General features: G+C 41.2%; 1 protein-coding gene across 3 annotated transcripts in view; it reads right to left on the bottom strand.

Annotated features, from left to right (window-relative positions):
• ryk (receptor like tyrosine kinase) overlaps positions 1–20,214 on the bottom strand; it is a 53,472-nt gene extending 33,258 nt beyond the window's left edge. For all 3 annotated transcript variants that reach the window (XM_058403387.1, XM_058403389.1, XM_058403388.1), the window contains exon 1: positions 19,538–20,214. In XM_058403387.1, coding sequence (XP_058259370.1) covers positions 19,538–19,763 — 226 coding nt within the window. In that variant the 5' untranslated portion in view covers positions 19,764–20,214. The remainder of the gene's footprint in view (positions 1–19,537) is intronic.
• Between the last annotated feature and the right edge of the window lie 1,458 nt (positions 20,215–21,672).

The raw sequence follows: 21,672 nt of genomic DNA, 5'->3' as shown, positions 1-21,672 counted from the left end.
TAGCCTAAAGGCCAGTTGTGAGAGCATGTTCAGGTAAGACAAAAGCCTTCCTGTCCTAAAAACCTTATCTTTCATGCCCGAGTGTGCAGCACATAAGCAGTGGTGGCGCTCATGCAAGATTGGGGAGAAGGCAAGGGTTTAGAGAGGGGGCTTCGCTTTCAACTTTATCCATCAGCACTTCAAAACAACCCCAGAAGGAAGAGGCAGCGCTGACAAAGATGAGACGAGTGCACATACTTATCAGATTCAGAAAAGGATTATGTGGATGTTTGTGTTTGAGCATGCATGAGCAAGATGAGATTTATTCATTATCCCTTCTCTAATCATATTCTTCTCTTGCAAGGAGCATTGCTAACAGGATGTGGTAGGATATAGGATTTGCAGGCCTGATACTCCAGGGAAAAGGAAATGAGTGGTTTTAGGTACCTACAGACTGGCCAAATACTTTGCCGTGGCAAACACGCGACCTATCTGGTTTTCATTAGGAAAAAGACGACCGGTCACTGGATGGAAATTAAAGGAAGAATGAAATATGCTGAACAAGCTTCAACATGAGTGTGCATTAGAATGGCACAAAAAAAAATCATTGAAAAGTTTAATACAGGCGATGGCTGCTTTAGGAGGATCAAAAAACCTCAACAAAAAAACATGCAAACAAAAAGAAGGAACAAGATGTACAACCGCACACCATAATAATACCAACTGATTATTAACCTCATTATGAATACATAGAGACTGAGCTTCTGCATACACGCAAATACACACATTTTTGCACACATTAGCCTAACAGATTATTTTGCACAAATATGAACCCTCTTTCACTCTAAACCTACTCAGAACCAACTCAGTGTTTTAGTATTTGGCCTTGGTTTATTGTGCTGACGTCCATTCATCTAAAAATCCATCAACAAAAATAAGCTGAAGTAACAGGCTTACTTTACTAGAGTGGACTCTCTGTTACCTCCAACTAATGCAGTATATTGCATTCATACACATCACCAAAATGACTATTCACACTTCTTTCACAGAATAGCAGTTTTACGGTTGGACATACATCCACAGTATGATGACCAGTATACAATACTACAGTTTTCATGGTACCTACTGAAGAAAAACAAAATAAACCCATAGTTAAATCCCAAAAATCTCCATACATAGGAGAAATTAAAAAATTTTAGCGAAATGTACTTTTATTGACAAAACATCCTCTATAGGATTGTCAGTTCTTTATAAACACACATGGAGTCTGTCATACTCATGATGAACTGTTTCAACACATCTGGTGTTGTGCATGTAACATGTCCTTCAAAAGTGTTCCTTTAAATGATCATAAGTGCTGTATTTGGTACACCAATGTTTTCTTCTACCAAAGGAATACTTAAATGCTATCAGAAAAATCTATATAATATAAACTTGGTATCAATAATTTTGGAAGCGATTATGTTGTGTGTATGGAGACTTTTGGGTATGTATACATATCTTATATACACACAAATAAATACATACACACATATATATATATATATATATATATATATATATATATATATATATATATATATATATATATACACACACACGCCATTCGTTTAGTTTTTAGTTCTGGTCAGCAATGCCATGTTTTACAGTGTGTTTGCTAGCCAGCTTATTTGATAAATTTAAGAACGTGTTAGGAATGGCAGCAGGGGTAGCAATCTAAAACATTTACAACAGCACCAATTACACAGCCCAAGGGGCTTCAGAGCAGTCATGTCCCCTGCATAGAGAACTGCTGTAGTATGATTCAGGGGAATCTAAATGGAGGAGGATATGAAATCCTACCATTTGGGAGGGAGTCAAAGAATAGATTAGAATCAAAGCATTAGAAAACTTAATTGAGAAAAGAAAAGAAAAACTGAGGAGAAACCAGACCAGATGGAGATGCATTTTAATCAGCATTTCCTAGTCAACAGAAAGATAATCATGATCATACAACGTAAATAGCTGGGGAATCACTGCAGCATAACAATTGTACTAAAGAAATGTCACCTTTATCAATACAGGCAGTAGGATACAGAAGTTATTTTAATTCTATTCTACTTGCAACAGATACCTCACGAACGAATACCTCCTCAATCATGTGCTTCTCTGAGACTGTACTACTCTAAAGTAATCAGTTGTGCTCTTGCTGTTCAACAGTTCATAACTCAAGAGCCAAGAAAGGCTGGGTTCACACATGGTTGAAAAAGCACAGTATAGGGAAAGAGGTCAAGTTTAATCTGGTTTTTGGAGGAGGAAGAAAAAAAAAAAATGCAAGGAGTGACTATTCATGTTTTGCTGTAGCGTTTAGGCCTCATTAGCATAGAAAAATGGTGGAATAGCTGCTGGTGGAAAATCCTCACTGCTTGGGTTGCCCTATCAGCACAGATGGTCAGGAGGGCAGGCAATCAGCGTAATACCAAACAGGTGTGGGCTAAAAGTAACAAAGAAGCCAGCAGGCAGACCAACTTAGACCCGAGTAGTGCAGCAGACAGAAAACTACTTTCAGATGGGACAACCATTTCCATGTCACACCATTAGAGGAAAGACATGAAAAGCAGCATGCTGGTCTGGCTGGCAGCGGAGAGCCAAGGGACAGGAAAAACTGCCACGGTGTCACAGCTATCTCGATTATCTTGGGCCGCACAAAAACAATGCAAGGTACAGGCAGAGACTTAGTCCTCCTCCTCTCTGAGGAGGTCTGAGCTTTGTAGTGTGTAGCAGGGATTCAAGATCACTTATGGCTTACATGTTCCTCACTCTGGTAAATGTATTTTATGAGCAAAACATCCAACCAGAATATATTAGAGAAAAATGGCACCAGAACTGTTAGGCAGGGGTTATAGTTCACATGTGACTATGTGGCAGATATTCCAAAAACTAACTTTTTTTTGCCCATGTACTTTGGTACACAAGGAGGATTACAATTTTTGTACAATTTCGGGCAGTTCGGAGCCAAAACTTACCTTGCCAGTACAAGAATACCTTACGACCACTTACATCCTATAAGCTATAATAATGTGAGTCTTGAGAACATGGCAGAATTATTATTATTAGGCCATTGAATAAATATGGTGGTACCAGGGAGAAGAGAAATTAACAATAAAAAGCTCCATCACAGACATTACACCTGCCATCAAATGGAGGCCTTTCTGTCTACATGTACTTTAGTTTTAAAAGCAAGTATAACCTTATCCTGACATCAGGAAGTGTATTTCAAATTGTGCAAAACAACTATTAAGATGAAATAAGACATATTTAGTTGAACAATTATGTATTGGTCAAATATTTGAAATTGAAACCTTCTAGTCAGTAGCAGACATTTATCCAGTGATTACTGATCCACCCCAATGCCGTAATTTTCCACTTCCCAGAAGTCATTTTCTCCTAGCTAATTAAATAAGACTGCAAAAAGGGGAAAAAACTTGTTGGAGATTCCTTTTGGGATATTTCTATTTTAAGTATTTTAGTCTGATTACTACAAGCTAGCAGATACAAGCATATTTAATGCTTCTGTGCTCTTCACCAACATCGAAGGCCAGCGAGCATCTGAAACTGATGATGATGAAATAAAGTGGGCTTTTGTAGCATATAGGCTTATTTAACAACAGGGCCATTCTCGCCTTTACAGCTACACCCTAGTGTTTTCACACTAAATGCTCTATTAAAGGATTGATGGCGACATGACGAAGGTAAACAAATTTAAGTACTCTACAGGCTATATTTGTACACAGTCCATTTCCTATATTTTTTAAGAGAAACTATAAACAAGAAAAGACAAAGTGCCTTGGAGGTAGTGAATGCTACAGTGAGTAAAGTGGAAGAAGATGGAAAAATGTTTGCTGAATTCAGTTCTAGCCAAAAGGGATAGTGGATTTAGAATCACACTTCTGCTTCTCTAAAACACCGCCACAAAGTCCTCCAACAAGTGCTAAAAAGTCTAAAAAAGGAAGTGTGGAGAAAAAGCAGGTGCTGAAAACACATTCTTGGCTGCTGGAGCTGTGTACTGCATGCAAAACATACCAGAGGGAGGGAAGACAGGGGAGTCCTTCTGCGTTCACTGTGGCACTTTGAAAAGGACAGGCACAGAAATGTGAATAGCACTGACAATCATTCCTCTCCTATTCACTGCCTCCTTTTGTCAACACTCCCTACTCGTCTTTCAGTCTGCTCCCCTTGAAAGCTTCCCTCCTCCTTTTCTTTCTAGCTCTGGGCGCATGTTCAAGTTGAGCTGCCTATACGGCTGCTGCAAAAGCCTCAGTCAATAGCGTGGAGCATCGGCATGTTATTCAAGAGGCCGCTTTATGTAAGGTTTAATGGCAAAATGATTTCACTTGATACCGGGATGTTCAGTGATTATGGGCTCTGTGACATTCCAAGGGACTGTTATCAGATCTTCCATCACGAGTGCGATATTTGATATTGTGTTTTGAGCGAGAGGACGAAAAAATGAAACAGAAAAACTCTGTAGGGTCCCACTTTCCACGTCTCTCTCAGGGTGAATGGTCCTATACACACAACCACCATTATGATGGAGCCATTATGCAACAGCAAGCTAAGGCAGGTCAGGCATTTTAGTATGGGTAAAAAAAAAAAAAAATTAAATTCGACCACAGATACATGAAAATCAGGGCCTTGGCAAGTTACACGTCAGGGTTTTTGCACTAGGTTACACAACACTGATTTTGTCCCAATTTACATTAATAAAGAAAGAAGGGTCACACATTGAAAAACAGACACCAATAACAGTCTGTGATAAGGGTACAAATAGAACCACGAGCCACATTGCTTAAGAGGATATGTTTTTCTGATCTCTGGCAGTCATTAGAGGTGTTTTTCTTAGATGGTTTTGGAAAAGCCATTAAAATGCATTGGAGACTGCAGAGAGAAAAAACCCCAGCAGGGCCACTCTAATTCATCACTTTACTCAACAGCTTGTGTGCCAAGAGTAATGCGCGATGGAGAGGCACCAGCTAATCCAAACATCTGCCATGGTCCCAAGCACAATCATTCGCATATTCATGTCCTTCTGATGACTGGTGCTGGTTTTATTAAAAGGGGGGTAAAAGCCTTGTGATGCTTTTCTGTGACCACCCACTATTCAGCACACAAAACTGTGGATGTGTTACAGATTTGTGGCATATGGGTCAAACAGGTGCAGCACAGGTTTCCACTTGGTGTCAGATGTTCACAAGAAGCTAAGCCCTAGTTTGACACTGCATGTCTCATACAGACAGACTCGATTTTCACCAGATTCAGACAGACCTGCCAACAGAGAAGAACAGGCTACGATGCAGTGGGTTTTAAATGGCAACATTTCTGCAGTTTAGACGCACAGCAAAACAAAAACAATACTTTCACATCACGATGAAAGATGAAATTTACCATACCTCCCCATCTAAACATTTCAATTAGATATGACAACTTTGATATTAAACCTTCCTGGGCCATAATGTATTTCAATACACATTTGTTTTCCATACACCACTTCTTCAATGTGAAAATAAATTTCAGTCACTATAAAGTGCATTTAAGATGCATCAAACAGCTTGCATTTTTTCCCCCTTATATGCCAGTGCTTGAGAAATTTAGTGGATCCACCTGCTAGATTTGTCTATATATTTGAAGCCTTCACTGACCACAAGATTGATAATATTTTGGACTATTTTGGTAAGCTGCTGTTACTTTTATTTGCAGGATAATTAAACGGGAATGCATTTCACATAATGTGAAAAGTATAAATATTATTTTAATATTAACCATGTATACAAGCTATTAATAATGATCCTCTAGTTTTCTGCCTAATTTTCCTCCCACTAAAGAAAGACTGCAGTCTGTCATTAACATGACTGTATCTTATGCTGTGTTTGAGGTGAACTATTATTTCCAAGCGTACAACAGATAAGTCACAAAAAAAACCCAAATAGAGAAGTTTGTTTAGAGAGTGAAGTCAATTAAACAAGGCTGCTCACAGCGACAGGTGTAAAAGTTCCCATATACACTATATTGCCAAAAGTATTCGCTCACCTGCCTTGACTCGCATATGAACTCAAGTGACATCCCATTCCTAATCCATAGGGTTCAATATGACATCGGTCCACCCTTTGCAGCTATAACAGCTTCAACTCTTCTGGGAAGGCTGTCCACAAGGTTTAGGAGTGTGTTCATGGGAATTTTTGACCATTCTTCCAGAAGTGCATTTGTGAGGTCACACACTGATGTTGGACGAGAAGGCCTGGCTCTCAGTCTCCGCTCTAATTCATCCTAATTCATCAGAAGGTGTTCTATCGGGTTGAGGTCAGGACTCTGTGCAGGCCAGTCAAGTTCATCCACACCAGACTCTGTCATCCATGTCTTTATGGACCTTGCTTTGTGCACTGGTGCACAGTCATGTTGGAAGAGGAAGGGGCCAGCTCCAAACTGTTCCCACAAAGTTGGGAGCATGGAATTGTCCAAAATGTCTTGGTATGCTGAAGCATTCAGAGTTCCTTTCACTGGAACTAAGGGGCCGAGCCCAGCTCCTGAAAAACAACCCCACACCATAATCCCCCCTCCACCAAACTTTACACTTGGCACAATGCAGTCAGACAAGTACCGTTCTCCTGGCAACCGCCAAACCCAGACTCGTCCTTCAGATTGCCAGATGGAGAAGCGCGATTCGTCACTCCAGAGAACGCGTCTCCACTGCTCTAGAGTCCAGTGGCAGCGTGCTTTACACCACTGCATCCGACACTTTGCATTGCACTTGGTGATGTATGGCTTGGATGCAGCTGCTCGGCCATGGAAACCCATTCCATGAAGCTCTCTGCGCACTGTTCTTGAGCTAATCTGAAGGCCACATGAAGTTTGGAGGTCTGTAGCGATTGACTCTGCAGAAAGTTGGCGACCTCTTCGCACTATGCGCCTCAGCATCCGCTGACCCCGCTCCGTCAGTTTACGTGGCCTACCACTTCGTGGCTGAGTTGCTGTCGGTCCCAAACACTTCCACGTTCTTATAATACAGCTGACAGTTGACTGTGGAATATTTAGGAGCGAGGAAATTTCACGACTGGATTTGTTGCACAGGTGGCATCCTATCACAGTTCCACGCTGGAATTCACTGAGCTCCTGAGAGCGACCCATTCTTTCACAAATGTTTGTAAAAACAGTCTGCATGCCTAGGTGCTTGATTTTATACACCTGTGGCCATGGAAGTGATTGGAACACCTGATTCTGATTATTTGGATGGGTGAGAATACTTTTGGCAATATAGTGTATTTCAATGACTTTATCAAACTATTGGCTTTAGAAGTCAATAAATCTAACACTGACCATCCTGTATTGAGTTAGTAATAATGAACATTAGCATTAATCACTAAATGTTAGGGAGTTTAGCTTACACACTACTCTCCGTAGTCTGCTGGCTAGCTTGTTCATTGTAGTGTTTGAAGTTCTCTACAGTACGATGGTACCAATAGCAGACTTTTATGGAGATGTTTTCCTCTCCCCACAGAGGTGGTTAATGACGTTATCATGAATTGCTAACTACCACTTTCAAGGCACCTGGCACCCTGAATGCAGCGTCAGTCATTGCCAATAACATGACACATATTGAAATCAAGCAACAAACATTTAACTGCAGTGTACAATTAAAAAATCCTCAGTTACACTAACAACTTTTCATTCACTTACAGATGTTTAAAGGTAATAAATAAACCAAACACACACACACACACATACATATATATACACACACACACACAAAATCCTATCCCCTAGGCTTTCAATATTCAGATAATCTCTTTTCAAAGTAATGGATTTTGCCAAGATGGAGGTATTATGCTTAAGCTTTTAAAGCCATCTCTACTGAAGCCACATGACCTGAGGCCTGAGAATGCTTTATAGAACTGAGTACTGAGAGTGTGTGCAGCAATTCAGCACAAAGACATGAAACCACATCTAAGTCCTGTGGATCTTAGGGCAGAGACAGACGCCTTAACAACTTAGACATACAGCTGCATGGTGAAACTTTTTTTTCTTTTAAACTTTCTTAAAGATACAAATCTATGCTTTTCAAATTCAACACATTAGCCATCCTTCACAGGTCAATGCAACGGATATGTTTCTTCTGAAATTACGGCACAGGTCTACGGCTTTGAATTTGTTCTGGTGTTCGGCTCATTACGGACCGTATATTTCCCGAAGAGGTGTCTCAGGGATCGTTTGGCTTGTAAGCTCAGTGACACACACTTTGGAAAGAGCACTGTTTCGAGGATGAAGGATACAGATTATTGTGGTTCAGTTGTGGCAGCATGGTAATGAATCCAGCCTGGCCTTCACTTTATTAATTATAACCAGATGAGTCATTCCTCCATCTGCCATCTCGATCATGCAAACAGTTTCTTTTTACAGGGGGACCCTAAAAGTGGACGGAGAGGGCAAACCACCAAAACGTGTAATTGGGTGTGACAATTCAAAAGTCTATGTTTGATCAGTAAACCAACTACTACATTCCCAGATGCTGAACAATGGTCTGGTTCATTTCACTGCTAGATGACAGAAAATTCAAAGTCAACTCATAAGTGCATGTGCATGCCTGATGTTGACATCAGACACAGAATGATGGACCACAAGAAACCGCAAAAAAATGTTTCTGGTTGGCTGCGTAATGGCGATGAAAGCTGTAAGAAGTGGGTGATGTGCTCAAAAGTCTACATCACATTTTCTTTTACAGGATAAACAGTGACAACAGAGCCATCATGGGAGTCTCAGCACACATCACACACACACCTGAATGTCTCTGTATGCTGCAGCATTAAGATTCCCCTCCACTGGAATCAATCCAGCATGACAATACCCCCATGCACAAAGCAAGCTCCATGTAGACATAGCTCGCCAAGCTTGATGTGAAAGAACTCTAGTGGTCTGCACAAAGCCCTGACCACAACCCGACTGAACACCACTGGGATGAACTAGAACACAGACTACATCCATGGCCACCTCACTCAATCTCAGTGCCTGACCTCACTAATGCTCCTGAGGCTGAATGATCATAAATCCACAAGGTCACACTCCAAAATCTAGTGGAAACCCCTCCCAGAAGAGTGGAGGTTATTATAACAGCAAAAATATAGACTGAATCTGAAATAGGACAGGTGTGTATAAACATTTGGCCAAATATATAGTTTTTGTGAAATAATTTTGCAGCTTTACAGCAGTCAGAATAGCCAGGCCACAACCTCACTGCTGTATGTGCAGCAACTGTAGGAGAAACATGAGGTGAAAATCCGCTGGCTGAAACAGTTCTACCAGCATATACCAGAGTATCCTCTAGTGTCATAAACTGTAGGTACAGCAGATATACTCATGGACCAGAAAATGGCTGTTTAACTGCTACACTGTCTCATGTGATGTGGTAATTAAAGACGGTTATAGTACGACACTACTGTGATGTGTCTGGTGTGACTATAGCGTTATACCCGCTTGCCTGCAAAAGATAAATACAACCTATGACTACACAAAACCCTCTAAATACTCTGACCCTCAAAAAACTCATGAAATGGTTTTAAACAGGCACACAAGGCTCTTTCAAGCATTCAAATGACACATTCCAGGCTACATTAACAATCTCCATATATCCACACAGACAGCGACTGGTTCTCATCTCTGTCCTCCCTCCTTCAGGAGTCAGGACATTTTTTTCCCCCCTCACAAAGAGATTCACATAATTTACCTCCTTCCTTCAGTGCTAGGACACCTACTGATAAGAAGTGGACTTGAGGAGTCATACCTCCATTCCCTCAGACTGTCAAATCTAACAAGAAGTTTAAGAGAGTGACTTGCAAAGACATGAAAGGATGAGGTCAAGGGTCAAGGTCAACCCATAAAGTGAGCAGAGGGTGCAGGGACGAGTGAGTGTGGACACATGTTGACCGTCTGGACTGCCATGTTGTTTCAATGAGACATCTATCCATTTTCCAGAGTCCAGCCTTTACTCATTTAGAAGCATTACATCTAGTAAACACGTCGCTGGAACTTCGTCCTACCTCGACAACACCCAAAAAGATTCCACTACAGTGAAAACAACTGGGACAGAACAGAAAGTAAATATTAAGCTAACAAGCCTTTTAGGCTAAACTACATTATGAATCTCTGCCAAAAGTCAACAGTAGGTAAACAAGGCAGGTCTTGACTTAGTCATACCCTCAGCCTCAGCATTCAATTAGGGCAGATATCACCAGGACTCTGGTCCTCCAGAACTGAAACTGCTGGGCCATAATATAAACCATAAACCATACTGTCTGCTAATCAGGGTGGGCAAGTCACTGGCACCCAGGACAAGCTGATTCCCCAACACTGGGAACTGTTATTTTTACCAAACCATTAATAACAATTAAACATGTTGGCTTAGATATTCAAGTCATGTGATGGCTTTAAGTTAGCGGTCCGGTTTGTAGTACAGCTTGGATATTTAAAAAGGAATTTCTATGTCTTTTATACTACTACTATTACTACTACTACTAATAATAATATTAGTATACTAAAACATAATATACAGTGTAAATAGCAGTTAGGGGATTATTAACCTAATAGGCTGTGTAGAGAAATATCCCCAATGCAGTGAGCTGAGAAGAATCTAATGGTGTGAAGGTGCTGCGTTAACCCTTAAGTTGGGGTATTAATTGGGTTGTTTTTAATCTTTAATTTTTGGAGTGAAAAAACTGTGGTGTATTTATATTTGATGGGCTTTGTGGTGCTGTGAAACACCCCAGTACTTTACCTATACTAACTACAGCACAAGCTACTTACTCTGAATCTCACTGCATTACACACATCACACATCAGTCAGAGAGAGAGAGAGAGAGAGGGAGAGGGAGAGGGAGAGAGAGAGAGAGCAATTTTTACTCTGTGGATTAACTTGCATGCAGAGATAACATTATATTTTCAGGAACATGCAGCATGAAGCTGTTATGTAACTCTATGGCTATAAGTAACAGTCAAACACATACAGAAAAACATGCTCTAGCTAGACTCAAATATCTAATATACCACGAGGAAAAAACACTGCAACTCCGAACCAAAATGTTAGGTGACGACTTTAAGATTTTGATAAGGGCCCAATATATGATGCGCTACACTAGAAAATGTGTAATGATCATATATTTTTTGTTTCCCTTTGTCTATATTAGCACATTAAATGAGCTAACTAGTTCACCAGACATTATTAAATTACTATGAAACTGCAAACTTTACTTGACTAATGGCTTAGCTTATGATTTGTCCATCCCTGGCTCATAATAAATGTTAAAAATCCAGACGAAACAGACTCCAGGTAGGGTGTGTGAAGTCAAAAATAATAGAAGGGCTTGCTTTGAGCAGCACCTCAAAATAACCTTTCACTCCACCAGTTTTGGTGGAGCACCAAGCAGTAATCATGCATAAAACCAAAATGGGCTTTAAACATGCCCTAGGCATGAAGCTACATTTAAGTGCAATAGCTGCATTGTTGTTTATAATGGAAAGGTGAAACATGAGCTCTATACTTTCCCCATTTCTTATTAAAACACACTTTCACTAAACAAACTGTTGTCAGAGAACAGCAAACAACAAACACAGTCAATTACACTATTATATAAACCCTGTGACTACAATGATGTGAGCAAGATGACATTCTGTTGTGTGTCTAATTAATGCCATGGATAGTCTGGTCTTCATTAATTTAGAGGCATTATATCTAGTAAACACATCACTGGAATTGTGCATTGCCTAGAAAGACCCAAGAAATTCCACTATGGGAGCAGATCATTTTTTGTTTTTGCAGACCACAACTATTTTCCACGTTCGTTAAACTGCAGGATGTTTGTACAACAATAGACAATGTTAATTAGGTGTGATACATATGTTATGCCAATACATTACTAAATGAACTGCCCTCTGCTGCAAGCCAACATTCATATCACCTATAAGTAATAATGTTGTGAAGAAACTGCTAAGCTTAAGCGATAGTTTCCACCCGAAAATTTGTCTTAGCACCAATGACATATCTTTAATCAAATCATCACAGTGAGTATACCCAGAGGTTTAGAGGGAAATAGGGAGAGGGGCAGCTCCAAAAAGGGGCACAGGAAATTGCCAAAAGGTTCCTGCCCAAACCAAAGGAACCAGCCAATAAAAAGAATCCACACAAAAAAAAAGATCAGAAGAACAATCTAAAGCTCAGCTGCATGCAGAACGATCCTACAGAAGGGCAATGTATTAAACACACATGCTGGATAGATCAGGAACAGCAGCATGGTGGATCTGGATGCAGGAAGGTATTGAAGTCCAGACCAACTGGAGAAATGTTCTTTTATAGCATACAATAAAATACAACCACACTGCCAGTCATCGCGATGATTCAGTACGTAACCGTTTTATATGTTTAACAAATCACATTGCATTATCATTTAAATCAATTTATTTACAGTTTCCCTTTCAAAACAATTTGCTGTACTCCCTGACTTTTTGAATGTTGTAGATACAAGCAAACCACTCATTGGCAAACAGTGCATCTGCAAGCCATGCATGTGGGACTGCTGAGGGCTTTTTAGTAAAGTGACAGTCCTCTGTAGTAAATCACTGAGGGCATCTTCCCTGACCACAGTGTTCACGTGCCATCATCAGCCAAGCAAACCTACCAACCCCCAGAATAACACAGACATGAGAGTGTAGACCAGGCACCAGCTGTAACCAGCTGAAGCTTACATGGCTTGATTCATGTTGAGTTTTTGGACAGAAGAGGAGAGTAAATGAACAGGGGTTGGCTAGGCTAGGTCTATGCTCCCTCCATCTCATCTCATCTCAGACAGAGATGATGATGTCATGCAGGAAGCAATGAAACCCATACATGGAAAAAGTATGCAGCAACAAACAAAGCTAGATGTTTAGCTAAAAGTATAAATGCAGGGATCTGACATTCTTGTGCACATGTTGTTGACCTCATTACTTAATAAAAAAAAAAAAAGCTTATCAGGTGTGCTGGAATAGGAAAAACTACTTGGCACAACATTTTGTGCCAAACACATAACACATAGCTCGTCAAAACAAGCCAGAAAACACTTAGAGCTTACATGGCTCAGCCTGATACAAGACAAAATAAAGACATGTATGGGACTTGCCTCTGTCCTGGCATCCAGATGGTGGAATGAACTTTCTTTGACTGTCCAAACAGCAGGCTGGAGACACTGGGTGTTTCCAAATAAAAACCGAAAACCCACCTCTTCCCTTAACACTTGAATGAGCATTAATTAAAACCCCCTTGACTTTTACTGCTTTTGTTGCTGTACTAACTCCTCTCCAAAATGGTTTTAGCTTGATACTATTCTTAGACCCTGAATGATTAGTACCACACAGAATGTGTCTGTTGGAGACTCCAGTTCTTCTGTAAGTCTCTGTGGAAAATTCTGTCTGCTATATGCTGACAGTGTACATCTCCTTCACACTGAATAAGCTCTCTCATCCGTTAGATGTTTAGCTAAACTAAGAAAAGACCAGATAATCACTCCTAACTCAAATGGAAAACCAATGTAAGGCTCACACTTACTCTGACATTCGCCATGAGCATTACGACACATTAAACCACTGCATGCCATTCAGCAGGAATTTGTTAGCATAAGCAATTTGTGGAAAGCGGTTTCAAGGGGGAAACGGGTTTTAGCAACCAATTTCAACAAATGCCATACATCGCTACCAGCGCAGTCTCCATGAAAATGAAAATCCCATTCGCATGTTTACTGCATGTCAGGCTAAGTTGAATGCTGTGGTTTTGAGAAGTCAATGTTATGCAAATGTAAATAAACAAAAAAATAAAATACAGGCATTGGATACCAAATTTCATCACCTGGCAGTCATCCCCTGTTTACCAGACAACTCAGTAAAGTACCATGTACATGCATCAGAGCTGCAGAAGCCACCTTGCTGTTTTTAAGAAGGGAGAACACTGATGAAACTATTTGCTCTGCAGTAGAGGCCTGCAAAAGCAAACAAAAATAAAAACATTACTGCCTCAAGATTAAGATCTGTGAAAGGAATTACAGACCCAGAAGAGGGACAGAGAGGAAATAACAGGGAGTCATGTGCAGTGGGGGGTTGGGGGGTGGGGAGAAACAGAGAGACGGGTTCACTTTCCAGCTTACGTTGTCTGGCAGCACTTATTGACATAGCTTTGGCAAATGTGCAGCCCTAAATTCAATATGTGCTCAAACACACAGCATCTAAGCATCTGAAGTCATGTCAACGTCAAACTGGGATAAGTAAACAGTCCAAACAATAATCAGCTGTCAGATAAGACAGCTCACGCTTGTAGCAGAAACCCTACAGCTCTGTAACTATAATGTAAAACTTCCAACAGGCAGAATATGATCCCAATAGTCACCCTGCAGGCTCTTTAAACCACATCAGTAGCAGTGAGATTCCTGCCCTGCACAATAGCCACCTGATTCTCTCAGGCAGTAAGAAGCTATTATTGAGCCTGTCAGCGTCTCACAGATAAGAGCGCTGCGATCCTGGCTGAAAGTTTTTTTTCCTGCTCTCGACAATACTGAGACTCTAACAAACAAACACTCTTAGTCCACTTCGGAGTAAAATGACAAAACGGATACCAATGATCTCTGAATCTTTTGGTATGATGTAGAAATATATTCCAGACTGGAGGAAAAAAAAATAAAGCATCCACATGAAACCCCATCACAACTCATCAAAACAGCATCTATCATCTTCTGTTAGATTCTGCAAAAACAGCCAGTGTAATGTTTTGGGTAGACATGGTCCCAACTTCTTCAGTAAATCAGATCAGGCAGTCCTTTTCATTGACTCTGGTTTATTAAACCACGAGTTTCCTGTTCATGTTTTATCGGACCGACCAATCACAGTGCACTATGATAGCGTCCCTGTTTGTGTTTCCCAAATACACAGAGACTGCAGACAGCAACAGTACCATTCATCTACACAGACGAAACTAAGAAAAGGCAAGTTACACCCAAGATAGAACACCCACAACTGTATGAGAGATTTAACTGAATAAATCTGTCAAAACTAGCTAACAATTGCAAGAGAAATAATTGTCGCTATTTCTCTCTTTCTTGCAAATAACCAACTACTCCATTTCCTTCAAATGTCAAATTTTCATATAAATCTCAACACAATATTAAACTAAATATTAAATGGGCCTATACTTTTGTACTTCCATAAATAATATTAACCCAAACTTTTATAGGTGTACTGTAATGTTAAACAGATTTTTTTTAATAACTACACAAACAACAAGGATATAAACTAATAATTTGTTTCAGATTTAGTTTTGACATTTGGTTAGAGCTTTACATGAACAGGTAATGCAAGATCTGCATTAAAGTCTGAGGGACTGAATTTTTTTATGCACTATTAGGCTCACAACATATCAAATAATTATATACAGTATGTATATGTAGTACTAATAGAAAGCTCATTGCAATTCAGCAGTGATTCCAGTAAAAGTACTTTATTTGCCATAAATAAAACTTTGGGTAGTTTATTGGCCTCAAACCAAGTGAAGGTATTATTTATTCATTATTACAATGTTTCATCAATTGCAGAATTACCCACCATAAATAATAAGAGACAATATATTCATCACTGTTTATTTTGATCAGCTGACATGCCTGAAATCTTCCATCCTCAATCAACCCACAAACCCAAACTAAAACATGAAAATACAACTTGTTTTGCCCAAAGCTAGTAAAGGATCTGACTACAAACTCACCTGGCACTACTAACATGCAAACAGGATATACAAGAACGCAATCTTGAACCGGCGACAGAGGAACAAACAAGGAAGACTGGAAACAGACACAGAGTTTACTTGTGCACTTGGAAAAACGGATCCCACCCCCCCCCAGCATCCTAACTCATGACACAGATTCACAGAAAACTACAGGCTAGATGCTGATATTTAAAATCACATTATAAGTATCAAAGAGTTTAAAAGCCCTCCGTGGTCTTCATCAATCAGCACTGATGAGAGACAGAAACGCTAAACACATACACACAGCCTGAGAATCGCTGTAAATACAACGAAAAGGAAAACTTGCTGTCAGTTGTATTTCTCAAAACCAACATATGAAGACGATACACATGAGACGATAATCTTAAACACTTGGGCAATAAATAATGATGGATAATTGAAGACGAACATCTATGCTTGAAACACATTAAGCATCTTTATATTGCGTTATCTGAGATGTACTGTGTGGCTGATGTGAAAACTAGTGGTTGGTGCAGGTTTTTCCATCATTTCTGGGAGATGTTAGCACTGCTCATGTCACAGCAGGAGATTGTTATCACTGTTACGGGGGGAGAGGAATCAACTCTCTCAAACAATGACAACAGCAGTGTAAAAGTAGTGGAGACAGCAAACACTGGACTCAAACTTCACTATCGCAATGAAGCTACAGGAAAGCTCAGCAAAGCCGGCTTGCAATCTACGAGCTGACGAGCTTAATAGCACCGAATGTGACAAGCAGGAAAATGACAACTTTGGAAGCTGATCTGTTTGAGCAGAATATACAGATGAGGTGGCCAATAAGCAGGACTGATAAAGGGTCTAAAGCGCTGCTGCATCATTTTCTTTAGGTGATGAGACAAAGCAAGTGTTCACCGATGACAGACAACCAGGGGTCAGATAGCATTGGGGGTGCGTAAACGTGAAAAATAAACCAACAAATAAGGGAAAGAAGTTTAAACTTATAACCAAATACATTTTGGATGACAATGTGATATTTTTCTTGATATTGAAGTTACTGCATAATGTGATGAGGTTTATATGGAAATAACAGTTCATAAAATAGACCAATGGCTAATTCGACATCACGTCTTTCTGAAAATCAACTTGCTGTTCAGTCAACACTCAGAGTCTTGCCCAGAGTCTTACTTTGTGTCCTTAGCTCTGTAGCTATACGTTATGTTATCTTATGTAGCACCAGGGTCCTGGAGAAACGTTTCATTTCACTGTGTACTGCGTCAGCTATGTGTGGTTGAAATGACAATAAAAGCTTCTTGACTTGACATTTGTGAAGCCTTCAGGCATGCAGACTATACAGTATGAGGAATATTATGAAGACAAAACAAATGTTTGAAGTCAAGACACCAGTAAGAACACTAGACACAACTTCTCATATTTGGGACATACCCTAGATTTTAATCAGAGGAAAACATTTTCAGGCTAGATTTCCTCCAGTGTGAGGTACTCTCCATTTCCGCTTTTTCCCTGAAAGACACTGCTCCTGCAATACCACAAGCCTTGCATTTGCATGTCTACTGTGACACTTGTGATGGTAATAATAGGTCATAGACAAAAGCACCAACACCCAGCAATTAACAATCAAACAATTCACACTTCTACAAAAAGCTACGTCGGACTTCCTGCGAAAGTTAGCAGTCGACGTCAGCCGTATGTCTTTAACAAAGCCACGACATAGCTATTGAATTAAAAGAGATTTGGTTTCTAAGTCAGACAGGCTCACTACGTTCTTCAAAACGTCCTAACAAATCTAAACAGCGACCACATGAGTGGAGCATGACCCGAGTCACACAGCGCAGGATAATTTCTCTCAAGCCAGCACAATGTAGGTCCTGTCCTTTTTTCATATGCTTCCCATTAGTGTCAGAAGCGAGGCTGGGCAACATGAACAAGCATGCTATATACAACATGCAGCATGAAACATCCTAAGCATCCATGACACAAATCAAATTTCCTTTTGCTTGTATCATTTACAGAGCATCCACCGTAATTCTGAACTTTTGCTCTTTGTATACATAAAGCCATAAAGTCAGTCATACACTATATTGCCATAAGTTTTGGGACACCCCTCCAAATGATTGAATTCAGGTGTTGGCTTTGGACCCTTAGCTCCAGTGAAAGGAACTCTTAATGCTTCAGCATACCAAGACATTTTGGACAATTTCATGCTCCCAACTTTGTGGGAACAGTTTGGGGATGACCCCTTCCTGTTCCAACATGACTGCTCACCAGTGAACAAAGCAAGGTCCATAAAGACATAGAGATGTGGAGGAACTTGACCGGCCTGCACAGAGTCGTGACCTCAACCTGATAGAACACCTTTGGGATGATTTAAAGTGGAGACTGTGAGCCAGACCTTCTTGTCCAACATCAGTGTCTGACCTCACAAATGTGCTTCTAGTGGAATGGTCAAAAATTCCGATAAACACACTCCTTAACCTTGTGGAAAGCCTTCCCAGAAGAGCTGACGCTGTTATACCTGCAAAGGGCTGGCCAACTCCATATTACATTCATGTGCATGTAAAGGCAGACGTCCCAGTTTTGGCCTGGTTCGAAGTCTCCGCTAAAGGTGTTCTATCAGGTTGAGATCAGGACTCTTGTGAAGTTCCTCCACACCAAACTCACTCATCCATGTCTTTATGGACCTTGCTTGGTGTACTGGTGCACAGTCATGTTGGAACAGGAAGGGGTCATCCCCAAACTGTTCCCACAAAGTTGGGGGCATGAAATTGTCCAAAATGTCTTGGTATGCTGAAGCATTAAGTGTTCCTTTCACTGGAACTAAGGGGTCAAGCCCAACACCTGAATTTAATGATCTGAAGGTCTCAAAAAACCTTTGGCAATATAGTGCATTTGCTATCACAAGAGTGAATGGTGTGGTCATAATAGTAAAAGAATGATTACTATGCACGTGCTAGCACGAGTTACAACCAGCCCTGATTTCCTGGTTGCCAAACAAACAAAAACCATCAGCTCCCTCCTTTCCTCAGTGAGCACTACAAACACCGCCATGGGTACAGATTTTGTAACCAGAACATTTCATTATAATCTTGGATGTAAACAAATATTTTTATGTCTAAATCAGACTCTGGATCAGAACAGAAACTGAGCTATTTTTCTGCTCTTAACTTGAGGCGTACTGAATCCAACTGGAACTGAGTGTAGATTTGTGTTTTTCTACAGCATTATTATTATTATTAGAAGTAGAAGATACACTTCACAACAAAATCAAAAGCGCCATGCCTGAAACCAAGTCTAACACAAACCGTGTTCAAAAGGTGACACGCAACTTTGGCTAAAAAGTTTTTGGAGAACAGCAAAGCAGCTGCGGCCAAATCCCAAATGCCTCCCATCTCCCTACATAACCGCACTATGAAAAGTACAAAAAGGCTTCCACAGTAGTGCACTCCATGTCCAACCGGGAGCCGTTTGGGATCCGGCCTGTTCGTGAGCATGCGCAAGAGCGCTCGTTTATAGCTGTGTTGCTAACTACTACGTCCAATGTATTCAAGCTGAAACACAAGTTTATAACAAACATCTGGAAAACACAAAATGTTCATCCAAACTAATGAACTTGACTTGTGTACACTCATTCTTATTAAGGTGTTATAATTAGTTTGCAAGCTAACAGCAAAACTAACAGCTTCCACGTCCAGTCTGCTTCACCCAAAGCAGCTAATGAGCACAGAGGCAAAATGGACCGAGAGGAACCGAACACACACTCACCCAGAAGTTTCTTCACCTCGTCTTCACTCATGTAAACGTTGACACTCGGGTGATTGTTATTATTGCTGGTGCTGATTATTCCGCCGGGTCTGGCGAGGCATTGGGCCGCCTGGAGCAGCAGGAGCAACACGCAGCCCCCGATTGTCCTGAGGGCTGGAAGCGGCCGAGCGCCGAACCCCGACCGGCGACCCCCGGAGCCCCGTGCCGCCTCCTTCTGCCCCAGCATCGCACCTTCACTCTTCCCTCAAACTGCTTAAGCAAACCCTCGGTCACTACCCTCATCCAAAACTTGAGTGACCTCCCGAGGGCAACATTATTGGTAGAGTAGGTGTTGATAACGACGCTAACAAAAACCCCCGCTCCGTCTCGACTCCTTTCTCCGGTTGTTCCTCGGCCAGCTAAGCGTAACGCTAACAACACGACCTAGCTAGCTAACTTTGTTCAAGTCTCACTCGGTGCTCACGGTCGGTTTTCACATCTGGACGGATGAACGACGGCTTTTTACGGTGTTCTCGCTTCTTTTCCACAAAATACGAGACTACATTTAAACAGAAAACAATCCTTTTGGAACGCGAAAATATCCCTTAAAGTCTAGTCCCGGTCTTTCCTTTCATGGTCCTACCAACACCACCACCACCCCCCCAAGTATAATCTCAGTTTTCACGGGAGAAAGGGGGCGGGGCCCGGATAATGGAGCGCGCGCGTGCATAGCAGAAGCCTGGATACCGGGTGCGCGCACGCATGGCTTGCCGCACATCATGGCCACACACACAGACCGTTCTAACACTAACTGTCCCGCTGTTGGATGAAGCTCCAAACTGAAGCAAGACAGACCTGCATTGAGTGATTTACACTTTTATATTTTGACTTTTATACCTAAAAGAAGAAGAAGAAGATTGTCTTGATCTTCACAATGTTAAAAACAGAATATTATTTAAAAGGTGTGATAATCTAAAAAAATATCTATTGCATGGCTGCTTTAGGACATTACAAAAAACACAGTATCATCAAATTCACATGGGTTGGGTGGAGATGTCCAATTTCATTAAGCATGTGAAACCTTGGGCACCACAATCAGACATATTTTACTTTTACTCCCTCCTTTTTTCTTCTTCTTTTAATCACCATCATCATCATCATTATTATTAATATTATTATACATACATACACTATATTGCCAAAAGTATTCGCTCACCTGCCTTGACTCACATATGAATTTAAGTGATCTCCCATTCCTAATCCATAGGGTTCAATATGACGTCAGTCCGCCCTTTGCAGCTATAACAGCTTCAACTCTTCTGGGAAGGCTGTCCACAAGGTTTAGGAGTGTGTTTATGGGAATTTTTGACCATTCTTCCAGAAGTGCATTTGTGAGGTCACACACTGATGTTGGACGAGAAGGCCTGGCTCTCAGTCTCCGCTCTAATTCATCCCAAAGGTGTTCTATCGGGTTGAGGTCAGGACTCTGTGCAGGCCAGTCAAGTTCATCCACACCAGACTCTGTCATCCATGTCTTTATGGACCTTGCTTTGTGCACTGGTGCACAGTCATGTTGGAAGAGGAAGGGGCCAGCTCCAAACTGTTCCCACAAAGTTGGGAGCATGGAATTGTCCAAAATGTCTTGGTATGCTGAAGCATTCAGAGTTCCTTTCACTGGAACTAAGGGGCCAAGCCCAGCTCCTGAAAAACAACCCCACACCATAATCCCCCCTCCACCAAACTTTACACTTGGCACAATGCAGTCAGACAAGTACCGTTCTCCTGGCAACCGCCAAACCCAGACTCGTCCATCAGATTGCCAGATGGAGAAGCACGATTTGTCACTCCAGAGAACGCGTCTCCACTGCTCTAGAGTCCAGTGGCGACGTGCTTTACACCACTGCATCCGACGCTTTGCATTGCACTTGGTGATGTATGGCTTGGATGCTCGGCCATGGAAACCCATTCCATGAAGCTCTCTGCACACTGTTCTTGAGCTAAACTGAAGGCCACATGAAGTTTGGAGGTCTGTAGCGATTGACTCTGCAGAAAGTTGGCGACCTCTTCGCACTATGCGCCTCAGCATCCGCTGACCCCGCTCCGTCAGTTTACGTGGCCTACCACTTCGTGGCTGAGTTGCTGTCATTCCCAAACAC

The sequence above is a fragment of the Hemibagrus wyckioides genome, linkage group LG11 (genome assembly GCF_019097595.1).
Source record: "Hemibagrus wyckioides isolate EC202008001 linkage group LG11, SWU_Hwy_1.0, whole genome shotgun sequence".
NCBI classification, from domain to species: domain Eukaryota; kingdom Metazoa; phylum Chordata; class Actinopteri; order Siluriformes; family Bagridae; genus Hemibagrus; species Hemibagrus wyckioides.
This window is presented reverse-complemented; position numbering and strand designations above follow the sequence as displayed.